Source organism: Branchiostoma belcheri, unplaced genomic scaffold (assembly GCF_001625305.1).
Source record: "Branchiostoma belcheri isolate BF01 breed outbred unplaced genomic scaffold, Haploidv18h27 scaffold506, whole genome shotgun sequence".
Taxonomy (NCBI): domain Eukaryota; kingdom Metazoa; phylum Chordata; class Leptocardii; order Amphioxiformes; family Branchiostomatidae; genus Branchiostoma; species Branchiostoma belcheri.
The window spans coordinates 1-14487 of record NW_017804139.1 but is presented as its reverse complement, the minus strand read 5'-3'; the positions used below and the strand labels follow the sequence as shown (position 1 = coordinate 14487).

The 14487-nt window shown below is 39.8% G+C and overlaps 1 protein-coding gene across 1 annotated transcript in view; it reads left to right on the top strand.

Moving 5' to 3' along the window:
* LOC109480413 (cartilage oligomeric matrix protein-like) overlaps nt 1-14443 on the top strand; it is a gene marked incomplete at both ends in the record, with an annotated part of 17552 nt that extends 3109 nt beyond the window's left edge. The window contains 14 exons of the mRNA XM_019782603.1: nt 1470-1628; nt 6036-6548; nt 6841-7005; nt 7334-7398; nt 8127-8237; nt 8519-8626; nt 9027-9186; nt 9505-9623; nt 9805-9857; nt 10040-10125; nt 12909-13004; nt 13325-13503; nt 13924-13972; nt 14271-14443. Of these exons, the coding sequence (XP_019638162.1) occupies nt 1470-1628; nt 6036-6548; nt 6841-7005; nt 7334-7398; nt 8127-8237; nt 8519-8626; nt 9027-9186; nt 9505-9623; nt 9805-9857; nt 10040-10125; nt 12909-13004; nt 13325-13503; nt 13924-13972; nt 14271-14443 (2036 nt within the window). The remainder of the gene's footprint in view (nt 1-1469; nt 1629-6035; nt 6549-6840; nt 7006-7333; nt 7399-8126; nt 8238-8518; nt 8627-9026; nt 9187-9504; nt 9624-9804; nt 9858-10039; nt 10126-12908; nt 13005-13324; nt 13504-13923; nt 13973-14270) is intronic.
* Nucleotides 14444-14487: the final 44 nt, after the last annotated feature.

The following is a 14487-nucleotide window of genomic DNA, read 5'->3' as shown; positions in this document are numbered from 1 at the left end:
ACCTTGAAAAAAACGTGAGGATCTTTTAAACAATCTTGATATTTTTTAAAGCATCTCGAGATGCTTTGGAAAAATCTCAAGATACCTTGAAAACATTTGGAAAGATCTTGAGACCTTTGTTTTCATCTCAAGATTTTCTGAAAGATCTGGAGATTGTCGTGAAAAATCTCAAGATTGTCTTATAAGATCTCAAGATTTCGTCTAAAATATTGAGATCTTTAGAATTAATCTTGAGATTTTTCAATTTTTAACGAAGCGTGAAGACCCCCACTGGGGGTCATTATAATCCGCTATGTAACAGAGAAGTTTGTGACAAAAGATTGGATATGTACCTCTAAGCTGTAAATAGTCAGAGGCATTAGTCCAAAGTGCTCTGCTCATTCCAATAATAATCTGCTCGGTGTTTATAGCACTTCCTCATAAATTATGCAAATGAGGTCATGATTTGAATAAATTTTGTTTATTAATGTTCGCCTCCACTTTCAAATGTGGCAAGTATGGAATTACCAGCAGTTACAACTATGAAATTATAAAAAATTCTCATTAATTATGCAAATTAGGTAATCATTTAAAAAATCTATATCCTCAGTATTTTTTTTTTCTCAATTACATGTCACAAGTGTTTCATTGTCCTATTATCGAAAAAAGCAGATTTATAGAATTTCCTCATTATTTATGCAAATTAGATCCTGATCTGCACAATTGTCATTTGGTTATGTCAAGCATCACTTTAGCTACCTACATACCAAAAAATCACGACAAGCCGTCAACCGATTCTTGAGTTATACTCCTTCGAAAATTTTTAAAAAATGGTCTTGCAGTTCCAGAACAAGCCGCTAGGGGGCCCAAACTCATGTGAATTCTTCCCTACCCCAAGAGCTCACTCACTCACTCAGTCCCCTCCGAGCCTGGTGGCGCATGGGGCTCCAAGTAGCTTCTCCATCTAGCCACCTTCACCGCTTCGTCCATCGAGAACCCGTGTCTTCTCACCTCCTTTTCTACCGTTCTTCTCCATGTCACCCTAGGACGACCTCTCTCTCTTCTGCCCTGCGGCGTCCACCTCAATGCTACTCTTGTCATATCAGTTGCTGCTTTGCGAAGAACATGGGAACGACCAAACTTCGTGACCCTAGCATGTCTAGATCGCGAGATATCAAAACCGGAAGTTCTGCTGCAGTACCAACAAAAGCCGCCAGGGGGCCCAGAATCTAATCATTTCTAGGTCTCATTAAGACCTACCCACCTACCAAGTTTCATGACAATGCATATTAAGCTTCTTGAGTTATGCTGTTCACAGACAGACAAACAGACAAACGGACAGACGGACAAATGCTACCTGAAAACATTAACCTTCGAGGCGAAGGTAATTAACTTTTCAGCAGTCTTTGTGAACATTATGCATATATCTGCATGCATACTTTCCGCCGGTTTGGAATCTCAGATCTCTTGTTTTTTTTTTCTCTACCCAGCACCGTGCAGCGAAGATTACGACCCTCCCCTGAACGGTGGCGAAGCCTGTTCAGTGACAGATGACGCGACAGGAGCCATGTTCTGTACTGTCTACTGTCCGGACAACAAGGAGTTTGCTATACCACCTGCACAAGTGTACACATGCCGGGCTGATGGAAGTTGGTTCGCTGACTCTCATCCTGTGGTTGGTCAGAATAGTCCCTGGCCAGACTGCACAGGTATGGTTTTACTGGGATGATTGATTAAGGGTTAATTTTTTTATTTTTTATTTATTTAATCTTCAGACAGCTGGGTGGCCCATTCAATTTTGTCAAATTGATTTTCAATGGGGCCCAGCACAGATACAGTAAAATCATCAATATAACAGAGGAAATAACTTAACCCTAAACAGTACACCTGGGGTCCGCGCGGACCTCAGCACTATATATTCTGTAATATCTTTTTTGTTTCTAAAGATTTTTTTCTGAAATTTTAGGTAATTGTCACCCACAAAGTTGTCTCTCAACACAGTGCAGAAAACTCCGTTTCTACCATTTATAAAAAAATTAATATCTGATTTTCTTTTGGGGTCCGCGCGCGCGCGGACCCCAGCCGGCTTTCGATCATAATGGATACACTGGCGTTCTTATACATAACCTTATTTCTGTTTTTATATGTTTTTATGCACTCACCGTATGTCTACCAAGTTTTCAGAGAATGGTGTAGTAATAGAAATAAATTTTAATAACTTTGGTGTAATTACGACGTCATATGACGTCAGAGCTAATAATATAGTCCGCCATATTGGATTTTGACCAATGACGTCATCAAATTAGCATATTCTATGCATATTAAAGGATTTAACTCATATTTAATCATGTAAGATGTTATTAATGTTGGAAAAGAAGTGTGATTTAAAATAAAACTCAGAAAATTTTTATGTTTAAACCAAAATTACTTCTATTTTTAAAAAAACTGCCTGCTAGAAACCCGTTGCCATGGCAACACAAAAAATATCAACTTACTAGTATTAAACTAATATGAACTTTTTTCCAGAGACATTTTAGGAAATGTCTCCAAATTTGATACTTCTAGCGCAAGTCGTTTAGCCGCTATCTGAGATCAAAGTTGGGCCTCAAAAGCCCCTTCAGTCTGAAATGGGTTTAAAAATCGGGTATTTCTTCTTGTCTTCTTTTCTTCACCAAAAAATAGAAAAAGTTCAAAATGCATGATTTTTGTATGTAATATGGACACAGAGGTTCCCACATCAGTTTGCAAAACACTTGAGCTGGTAGCATGTTGATAATTTCTAAAAATTAGCAAAAAAACTGTTCTGGGGTCCGCGCGGACCCCAGGTGTACAGATTAATCAGTCCGGGAAGGTGTACTGTTGAGGGTTAAATAAAAATTAACATAAATAAAAAATAGGGTTGTTACTCATAAGACCCGCCTGTCTCTCAGTGTACACTGTCCCTCAGCGTGTACTGATGCCTGATCATTTCCTAAAACCACCTATTTAACCTCCAAGTGAGCGCAGCGAAGGGGTCAGTTTTTGAGGTGGCGTCAAGAAATGACCAAACATGTCAAATACTTACGACGATACTAAAACATGACTTTTGACCCTATTTCATTTTACTTTTTTTTTTTTCATTGAGGAATTTTATTTTATTTTGACGGGACTTATCCTTCCATAGTATAACTTTTTTTGTTTTGTTTGATATATTTACCTTCGCCAAGAAGGTTATGTTTTCAGGGGCGTTCGTGTATGTGTGTGTGTGTCTGTCTGTCTGTCTGTCTGTCTGTCTGTCTGTCAACACGATAACTTGAGAAGGCCTTGATGGATTGTCTTGATACTTGGTAGGTGGGTAGGTCTTGATGAGACCTCAAAATGATTAGATTTTGGACCCCCTAGCGGCTTGTTATGGTACTGCAGCTGAACTTCCGGTTTTGATATCTCATGATCTAGACATGCTATGGTGATGAAATTTGGATGGTAGGTAGCTCTTGTGCTGGGGAAGAAGTGACGTGAGTTGGGGCCCCCTAGCGGCTTGCTCTGGAACTGCAGGGATATATTCTTGAAAATATTCAAAAGGGGATAACTCAAGAACCGGTTGACGGATCGTCGTGATTTTTGGTATGTAGGTAGCTTACGTGATGCTTAATATAATTATGTGACAATTATGCAGATATGGATTTAATTTGCATAATTTATGGGGAAATTCTATAAATCAGCTGCATTCCATGATAGGACAATTGAAGCTTGTGACATTGGACATTGACAACGAGAGAAACACAGGAAGATATTGATTATGTTAATAATGACTTAATTTGCATATTTAATGAGAAAATTTTATAATTATGTAATGATATTATTATTGATAACTGCCTGGAATTTCATACTTGTGGTATTTGAAAGTTAAGTTGAGGTGAACATCATTAAACATAATTTATTCAAATCAGGACCTCATTTGCATAATTTTTTAGGAAATGCTAGAATGCATTGTTTGTTAATATAAGACTGTCTTTTGGTTGAGATTATGATAAAATGATATAATTCATTAAAATTAGGGTCCTATTTCTTAAATCAGGGGGGAATAATCTAATCTATAATTTGTCATCAGTCATAAAGATTAACATCATTTGGCGAAGGTATGAGATCGGGGAACTCTAGTTCACTCTATACCAAAGGTAAAGTTGCGTTACTTAAAAGCACCACATGGAGGTTTCTAGAACACTTTTACTGAAAAGCACCATATGGGGTTTTGAGCACTACATGGCGGTTTTGAGAAGAGTTAGCTTCTGAAAACAACTTTATATTTTCAATGAAAAGAACTTTGGGGTTTCGTGAACAATTGTTACAAAGGTTGATATGGAACAGTCCATTTGTTGGCATTGGGTAGATGGAGTGAAATATATTGTACAGTATTTGCTCGCTAGCAAATATGGGCATTTCTCGTTGCCTTCGCCAGAAGGGTATGGTTTCGGTTTGGCCATTGTGAAGTGGCTGTGGCTGTCATCTTAACAGTATAGCAACAAAACGAAGGTCAAAATAGATAATGGTTAAAAGATAAAGAAGGAATACATGAGAACAACTACATTGTTTTAAACTATTTTGTAGTATATTGATTGTGCAGTCAAACATCGATTCCACAAACTGTAATATAGTGGATATGAATAACCGAATTTGGGCTTAAACCTCCATTACACTTGGCAATGATTTAAGCAAGACAACCTATTTCAAACAAGAATTCTAAGACTTCATACCTCCATGAAATATATAGAGTTTATGTAATTTCAAGGGATTATTCTCATTCAAATATAGTATCACAATTACCATAATCTAGTATAGTTAAATTTATGGTTTTCTAATTTACTAAAATTATAATATTTTGCTTGTGAAATTCCTATCTTTTGGCAATATTTCAAGTAACATGTCTTCATTAATTATGCAAATGACCTCTATATTAACATAATATATGCATATTAATGTTAACCTTTAAGTAGCTTACACATGTCACAAGGTATAAAATTCCCATCATTCACCATCATGGTGGTGGGCATGGTGACCTTGAAAAGGTGCACTTAGGTGCACCTGTTCCACCATGCCCTCCATGTATATTATGTATGTGGTTAATCGTAATAAATAAATCAAGAAATCACAGAATTTTCAAATTAATTATGCAAATTAGGTCATTATTTGCATAATTGGTAACTTGATGTTCGACCTGCCGTAGATTACATACATTACATGTATGAAAGTACTAATCTGCAAAATAGTGTAATTATAGAATTTCCCAATTAATTATGCAAATTAAGTCCTCATCTGCATCATTTGGATTTAATCATGTACAACTCTCTCTCAGCTACCTACACACCAAAAATGATGAAAATACGTTGTTTCTATCTGGACTTATTGGCTTTTAAAGTTCTCTTCTTCGTAAACTCCGAAGAGAACTAAGTTTCCTGTCTATTCACAAACTGGACAGAAACATGGGTAGGGTAGTCGTGCGCACACCGCTCACTATGAAGTGGCGACGACGAATGAGGATGAGTCGGAGGGTAGGTAGGGGTAGGAAGTGAGGACCAAGAGGAGAGGGTTACGGATGGGGTAACATCCGTCCAATTTGTGAGCCGACAGGAAACGTGATATTTCGCCAGAAAGTGCCCTGCAGTTTTAGAACAAGCTGCTAGGGGGACCAAACTCACACCACTTATTTCTGACAGGAAAAGCTATCTGTCACCAAAAAGTCAAGACCATAGCATGTTCAGGACAAAAGATACAAAAACCGGAAGTTCTGCTGCAGTACCAAGGTCATCCACCAGGAGGCCCATATTTGACCTTGACCTTTGTCTTTCTAAGACTTACCAACATACCAAATATCATCATAATCCATAAAGGCGTTATGAAGTTATGCTGACTACAAATGTGCGGAAACACAAACACACACACAGACAGACAGACAGAAACACACACAGACAGACGCGCAAAAACAATACCTCCATTTTTCATGGAGGTAAATACGTTAAATAGCTATAGTAGAGCAATACAAATAAAGTTTAATGTTTTGCAATCGTATTACCACACAGGTAGATACCGCCCGGGGCGCCCTCACATGGTGGGAGCAGTCCACTACTTCTCTGGTGCTGGTTGCCCCAGCAGCATGGGTGTAATCATCTCCAACTTCCAACAGCTCTTCAGTCAGCTGCCGTCCTCCCAACCAGGTGGATCAATCACAATCGATCTTCAGAACGTCGAGGTCGAATGTGGAGGGACGGCAAGACGAACCCCATCAAGAAACAACCGTATCTTCGCCACTAAATCCAAGAAATCTGCAAATGGCTTCACGGTAAGGTTCGAGGTAGTTGCCAGCAGCTCTCTTGCACCAGAAGATATCACCCTGATTGAGCAATCTAGCCTCGTATATGCTCTAGACGATATCTACTTTGATGTCGAAGATAAGGTTGCAAACCAGCAATTCGACTTGAACATCAACGGACAACAGGCCTCGGCCGACACATTTGACATCGGGTTTGCGGAGTTCGACCTCAACTGCACCCAGGGGCAACTGAGTTTTCAAGACAGCTTCGAAGCGTATTGTCGTGAGTTAAAAACATTTGACAGTGTTGATAACTGTAATTATTTTTACTTACGTGGTTTATATCTCATCATCATTATCCTGTGTATTCTGCATCTCCAGTCGTTGGAATGCCCTGCAGCTGCTGGTTTATGTCAATGTTTATCTATTTGAAGACCAGATGATGTAATACTATATGATTGTCTATATGAGTGTTTATGAAAAAAAATTAGTGCCTTAACATTTGTGAATGAACGATAAAAAGGAACATCATGCTGCAACATGTATAAGGAAACATAATATTAGCTAAATTTCAGTTGACTGTCCCCCCGGCACGTTCCATGACCTGACTACGGACACCTGTGAGTACTGCCCTGTTGGTGAGTACCAGGACCAGCCGGTACACACGGACTGTAAACAATGTCCTCACAACACCTGGTCCGTGTTTCCTGGAGCAAAGGAGGAGGCTCAATGCATGTCAGGTAAGAATCATCGTTTTTCCCAAGGCAACATGGAAGACCTTCATTGTATATCTATTCACATACAAAGTAATTACAGATAATATAACATTTCCAGGCACAAATGATTACTAATTTGAAATGATATAGGAGGGTGTTGCATCTTACTATAGTGTACTATCTTACTACAGCTATGGTATACTATTATGTACAGGGTCTGGTGATGACTATTTCTTGTATAGTTTTGAATTATTTAATACCAGTAACGCTTTGATTTTTCTTTGTGGTTGCTTACCTTTAAATCGTCTGGTGATAGTTTCAACACTAACACAAGGTTTTAAAATTCATTTAGTCTGTCTAGGCAAAGACGATCTGTGCTCCAGTTGCCTCCAAGTAAAAGGTCAATTGACGTGCGAGGTAAGAATAATATATTATGACGTCCTTCTTGGTAGTCATTATCTAGCTAAAAGAAAAGGGAGGCGGAATGGCTTGTTTTTGCCGGTGTATTGTAAATGACCGCGGACGATCCCCGAATGAAACGCGGGTTCGATTCGAATTGCCCAGATCGAACACGATCGAACACTGTTCGGGTTCTAGGAAAGGTGGGAACTTTGCAGCCGGCTAGCCCAGATTTGACCACCGCGTAGCTTTTCCAGCGATCAACGTTTGTGGCGTCGGTGGCACAACGGCTAGAGCGTTAAATTTGGAGCCAATATTTCGATATCATCATGTACCGACGCTGTGCCCTTGAGAAAGACACTTTACACCACCTTCCCTTCCCTGGCAGTGAAATAATGCCCACCGAGCTTCATTGGCTAATCTGTTTAAATGTATGCCCAAAACACACTTTGGCTGTAGTACGGCAATGTACCAACATGGGGACATTTGCCACCATGAGCCGTAAGCGATCAAAGGAAATTTAGAACAAAAATATGGATTTAGAATACTAAACTTTTATGTTAACTGTTTACTAGTATTATCATTAGCTAATGCTAGTAGCAAAACATAAAGATACTATGTTTTTGGACACATCACATCGAACACTTGCTGAAGTCAATAGGGTTGAAAGTTAAATGTAGGGTGCTACAACTTTGATACCGACTACCAAACATGGATTTGAAGTAATTGAACATATTTTACTGCAGTGTGAAGTTGGCTGGGCCGGATCCCAAGACGGACTGACCTGTGGACTTGACGGTGACCAGGATGGTTATCCAGATGTGCCTCTGCCCTGTAACGACACCAGGTGTAACAAGGTAAACATATACATTGCAAGTAGAAACCGCAATAAGTGCCTTTTGTTTGATTGATAGCGCATTGGGATATCTTTAAGATAAGAGAAGATAGCAGCACTACTAGCTAAAGGAGTTATGGTATAATGAGGGTGTTTATTTTATCTAAAAAATTTGGACTTTGTCTTACTTTACCATACGGAGTTTCTTACTATTTAGCCATTTGTTGATTTATATTCTTCCAGTTAACTGGCTTTCAACTGGTTACCGTTGGATGTTTGCCTTTATATTGTACTAAATCTTAGGACAACTGCCCGGGTATCCCTAACAGTGGACAAGAAAACACAGATGGAGACGACATGGGAGATGCATGTGATGACGACATGGACAACGATGGATTCTTCAATAATGTTGTAGCTATAAGTATCATTGATATTATCATTTCATTACCCCTAATTCATGGGAAAAGCTCATTTTACAAGGAAAATGCCTTCCAAACACGTGTCCATTAGACATCTGCATCAAGCTACATCTAACTTGATCTCACGGCATAAAAAGCATAAATGTGTGTTTCCCCGAAATAGAGTAGAATTTCACCACTAAGTGTATATAAAATATGGGCATTTCAGTGTATAGACTAATATGGAGCGATAATGAATCTGGAGTAAAGTGACTTCTACATGCCACTCTATTTGGCTATGAGTTATTTCCCTTCCCAGACATCATTTTCATTAGATACCATGTTTATAACGTAATGTCATGTAGTCGGCATGATAGCATAAACTTGTTCGTTTGATTTTCTTCCCTCGAAAGGACAATTGCCCACTGCTGATGAACGGTGACCAGACGGACAGTGACGGTGATGGAGTGGGTGACGTGTGTGACAACTGTCCCACGGACATCAACACTGACCAACGGGACACAGACGGGGACGGTGTGGGGGATGTGTGTGACAGTGATGCCGATAGTGACGGTGAGTTTGATTCCCGCAAAATATCTGTAAGCTTACGTATACGATTTAAACCTATCCATTACCCTACTTAATATTATCCTTCGATTTCAAAAGAAACCTATTAAGTAATGGTGTTAAACATCACTATTACTATTACTGTTCCAATCACTCCGCTCTTCCCTCTTGGCCATACGGTCGCTATTTCATTTAATCACCCGTTCCCAGAGGAAAATAATATCTTACTATGTGGGTAGTTAATGGAATCAATTGTAACATGCTTTTATGTTGAAAAGGGGTTATTTACAGCTCCTGACCAATATAGATAATCAATGTTTCCAGGGCTTTTGGACGATAGAGACAACTGCCCGTTCGTGGCTAATGTCCAACAGGAAGATTCCGACGGAGACGGGATCGGAGATGTTTGCGATAATTGCCCATTTGTCGCAAACGTAGATCAGGTTAGTCAGGAATAGGAATTCCCATACTACGTGAAATGCCGACAGGGATGGGTGAAGTGTTAAAAGCCTTTCAAAGTTCGGATATAAATGCACTGCGAGCGTCTGAATGTACGAAGGTGATAATTAGTTTGTACATCTTTGTAGGTGACATCAATATAATATTACCTTCTTCCATTTCTAGTTTGACCTGGATCAAAATTATATCGGCGATGTTTGCACTGACAACGTTGACAGGTAATGGTATCATTATGTTTTAATGTTTTTATTTGCATTGTAAGAAAAGAGTAAATTACCTTAAAATCATTTATAAAAATTATGAACTTAGTTACCATCTATGGTAAAAGTAAAAAAAGGTCTATGGTAACAGTAAAACTATCAAGAATAAGATGATTCCTATGAATGATCTATTTAAATAGCGATGCAGACGGGATCCCGAACTCCTCGGACAACTGCCCTGACATCCCCAACAGTCAACAACTGGATACGGACAAGGACGGAGCAGGTACAAACAAAACCTATGCTAATCTGCTGTACTTACAGGCCTCCGGGCTCATGAATACAAACCTTCAACAACATCATAGCTTCGATCGACAGGGCAACGGATTCAAAACAATGAGCTGTTCATCCTATGAGATTTCAATATTGATTGGTCTAACCATTTATGTCCCTTGAGAGAGAGGCTGGCTCAAGCAGCAGTAGGGTGTAACCTTCTCCAGACTGTGAAAAGTCCAACGATGATTGGTAATAACAGAAGTCAAAGGACAGAAACTCACTTCGATCTGGGATTCTCTGACCACAACATTGTGTACACAACAAGGAAAACAACGGTTCTAAAGGCACAACCTCGAGTAGTAGTGAGGAGAGCGTATGGGAAATTCAACCCTCAAGATTTCCAACGCGACATTGAGCTGGCATTTGATTTTGGCATTTCATGTTCTCACAACCATACTAAATGATGTCGCCGACAGCCACCCACCAGTAACGAAGCGAACAGTAAGATCTAACCCAGCACCCTGGCTTGATAACGAGTTGAGGGAATTGATGCATCTCAGGGATGAAGTGAGAAGAGAATCCATCTCCTCTCGCCTGGAATCAGATGTGCTTGTTTACAAAAAAAATCAGAAATGCTGCTGTAAAACTTAAGCGGAAAAAGAAAGCTGCCTTTTTACAAAACCAAACTACAAGAGGCCAAGCATGACCCCAAGGCCCTGTGGAAAACGCTGAATGGTATGCTAAGTAAAAAAACCGAAATCAGCCACCTTGTGTAGTAGAACAGTATGGTGTATACCTGACCAGAGCAGAAGACGTAGCGGAGTACTTTAATCACTTCTTCACTCAAAAAGTACTCTCTGCTTAATGGGCTAAACTCAGGGATGGGTGATAACCTACTTACCTTGATAAAGAGGGGGATCATGGAAAACAAAGACTGCAAGTTTGAGTTCAGTCCGGTGAATGTTGAGGAAGTGCACTCACTCCTGTCGTCTCTCATCATCATCATCGGTCAAAGCTGTGGGCTTGGATAACCTAGACAACACACTACTTAAATTGGCTGCCAATCATATGGCACAACCTTTATAGTATATCATAAACCTGTCTTTCACTAGTGTGTTTATGGGAAGTGGAAGAAAGCCAAGGTGATTCCCAAGGTGTGCGATGGTACAAATATTTCTGATTCACTACATATCACCCGGACGGAGGCCTGGCGAACCCCCGTCTTGTATTGCACAAGCATAGCTAATAGAAAAAGCATGACACAATGCTTCACCTCTGACGAGAATGACTAACAGTAACACACATAGTAACGGCGGTGCTGCAGTCGAATGGGTGGAGAGCTACCACTCAAAACGCTTGCAGTTTGTACGCTACAAATTTTTCATTCAGGGATATCACATGTGGAGTACCTCAAGGAAGCTGTCTTGGACCCCTTCTTTTCAGATATTCACAGATGATCTTCCTCTAGCTACAAAGGAGGCTGCCTCAGTTATGTATGCTGATAATACTTGTTTCTCAATGCATCCAAAACAAAATCAATGGTAGTTGGAAGTAACCCAAAAATTAGAAAAAACAGTACTCACCTTATATTCAAACGGTCATGTCATCCAGCAAGTCAAAGAAACAAAACTCCTAGGCAGTACTCTTGATGAGTGCCTCACTTGGGAGTGGATAATCATACAAAAGTGACCGCGAAGAAGATGGCCTGTGCATTGGGAATGATAAGAAAATGTGCCACTTACCTGGACTCTTCATTACTTAAGCTGCTAGTAAAATGGCTTACATTGTCACACGTTGACTACTGTTCTCCAGTTTTGTCCTCCACTTCACAGAAGAATATTCAACTACTACAAGTCATGCAAAACAAAGCAGCTCGTCTGGTTCTACATTGTGACTTTAAAACCCCAAAACAACATCTCCATCATGGCCATGCGTCTCTGTCGTGGCAGACTGTCAAAGAAAGGATTCTTGTAAACACCGCCTCCCAGCTACAGAGGACCATTGCCGCACACCAACAAGAAGTTTCTACAAACAGTTGTGTCCTTTATCCCACCACCACAACTACAACACACGCCACGCCAGCAGGAACAACCAGAAGTTCTCTACATACAGTTGTATCCTTTATCCTACCACCAAAGCCACGCCAGCAGAAACACATACAGCTTGACGAAACCCAAAATGAACGCCCTGAAGAAGACTTTCATATACAGATCTTTAACAGTTTGGAATAGTTTGCCACATGAGGTACAAGCAGCAACTAAGAGTTTAGGCAATAGTTGATAGGGCAAATGCGTAGATAGTTGACCGTTACATGCGATGTTAAGTTTAAATGTTAAGTTATATGTTGTATGTAATAATGTTGCAATTTTGATGAAGTGTATTTGTATGGTGTACTATTTTTAAGTACTTTAACTCCAGGAAGATTAGCTGCATACTTGATTTTGTAGCACTGTCTTGTATGTCGCTAAAGAGGTTTAATAAAGCACCTAAGTCGTATGAAGACATTACCCAACTTGCATTTAAATTAAAGCGCACATGCAATCAGCATAGATGGTAGTAAAACATAATTGTTTTAGAGGCTCAACATTAATATAAATTACATTAATAGTGAGAAGGATATGAATATACTCTAAATAAAACCAAAATCAACAAGAATAGCAGCATAGTAATAAGTTTTATTGAGCGCACTCAATGCCCGTTTTTAACCATTTTGAACTGGATAGTCCTCCTCTCCGCAGCAACTACTTATCTATTATAACATCAATATGCTCTTTACTTACCTATCGGTTACAGGAGATCTTTGTGACGATGATGACGATGACGACACAATACTGGATGACGTGGACAACTGTCGTCTCGTTCCTAATCTGGACAATACAGACTTTGACGGTAGGATGACTTTACCGTCTTCAATCGTCGCTGAATGTGCATGAATATAAACAAGTCAGCCACTCTAAACAATACCTCCGGTCCCGGCAGTTCAATGTCATACACTGTTGTAAAAGTCGCCACCACTGTATCAGAAGGTTGTCTATCTGACACGGTTTGGTAGTTCCTGGGTTTTTACTGGGTTTTATTACATTCGACGTTTCCCATCTGCCACCTTCTTTAGGGCAACAATGACTGGTCTCTTCCCAACCTGATGAAATTACCAAATTCCCCACCATGGTTCAAAGTACTGAAAACAGTCTTACAATGTCTTTTATCAGGAGATGGAGTAGGCGATGTCTGTACCGGTGATTTTGACATGGACGGCGTGCCTGACGCTGATGACGTGTGTCCTGAGAGTGGGGTCATCGCCCGTACGGACTTCAGGAACTACCAAACCGTCAACCTGGCCGGTCCTGACAGCCTATCACCCGATCCGGTTTGGGAGTTCCTTAATGAGGTATCGACAAGATTCGAAAAAAAATCCGAAGGGTTTGGCCTAGGTTTTTGTTAGTGGAGCACTGATTAATACATTACTTAATCAAGTAGATAAGATGAACACCAAAGATCTTGAATAGACGTTAGCAATATTGTACGTGGCACGAACGGAGTTGACATTAGATAATGATCTAATGTAATAGTTTCAAGTTGTAAAGTTTCAAGTTTCTAGTGTAAAGTTTCAAGTTTCTAGTGTAACGTTTCAAGTTACTTCATAAAAGCTCTAAATATGTCTAGTCTGAAGGTAATAAATATAAGGTCTCATTAATGTATTACTCCGAGTATACTCTCTAAGCTAGCACCAACATGACATAATACAGTCAACTTTGCCCTCTACCCCATTGATTTTTTAATGCTCTAAAATATTTGATACATGTTACAGGGAGCGGAAATAGTGCAGCAAGTGAATAGTGACCCAGGTCTTGTTCTAGGTAGGTATTACATGATAATAGAACTGATACAAATGATTAACACATGGCCACATCTTGATAATGTACTATTAATGTGTGTGTTGATAAGTAGAAAACACATAATTGAAGTCAAATTACGATACAAAGTTACCTCGAAAGCACCCCCAACAGACACACATTACCCCCTTCCCCCGTTGACCAAGGATGACCCCAAAACCCCTGTCTGAATAGAATGTAAGCCTACGCTAAACGTAATATAAATGCGGTCATAATACAAATTTTGGACAAAAGAAATTGACGGCAATTTTTTTGGTCTCAGGTTCTGACTACTTCGGCAACTTGGACTACCGTGGAACCTTCTTTGTGAACACCCAGGTTGATGACGACTTTGTGGGTTTCGTCTTCAGCTATCAGAGCAACTCTCGGTTCTACCTGATGTCCTGGAAACAGGCAGGGGACAGCAGCGGTGGAGAAGCAGGGGTACAGCTGAAGGTGGGGATTTGTTTATGTATCAACTGCTATTTCGTTCCGTGGAA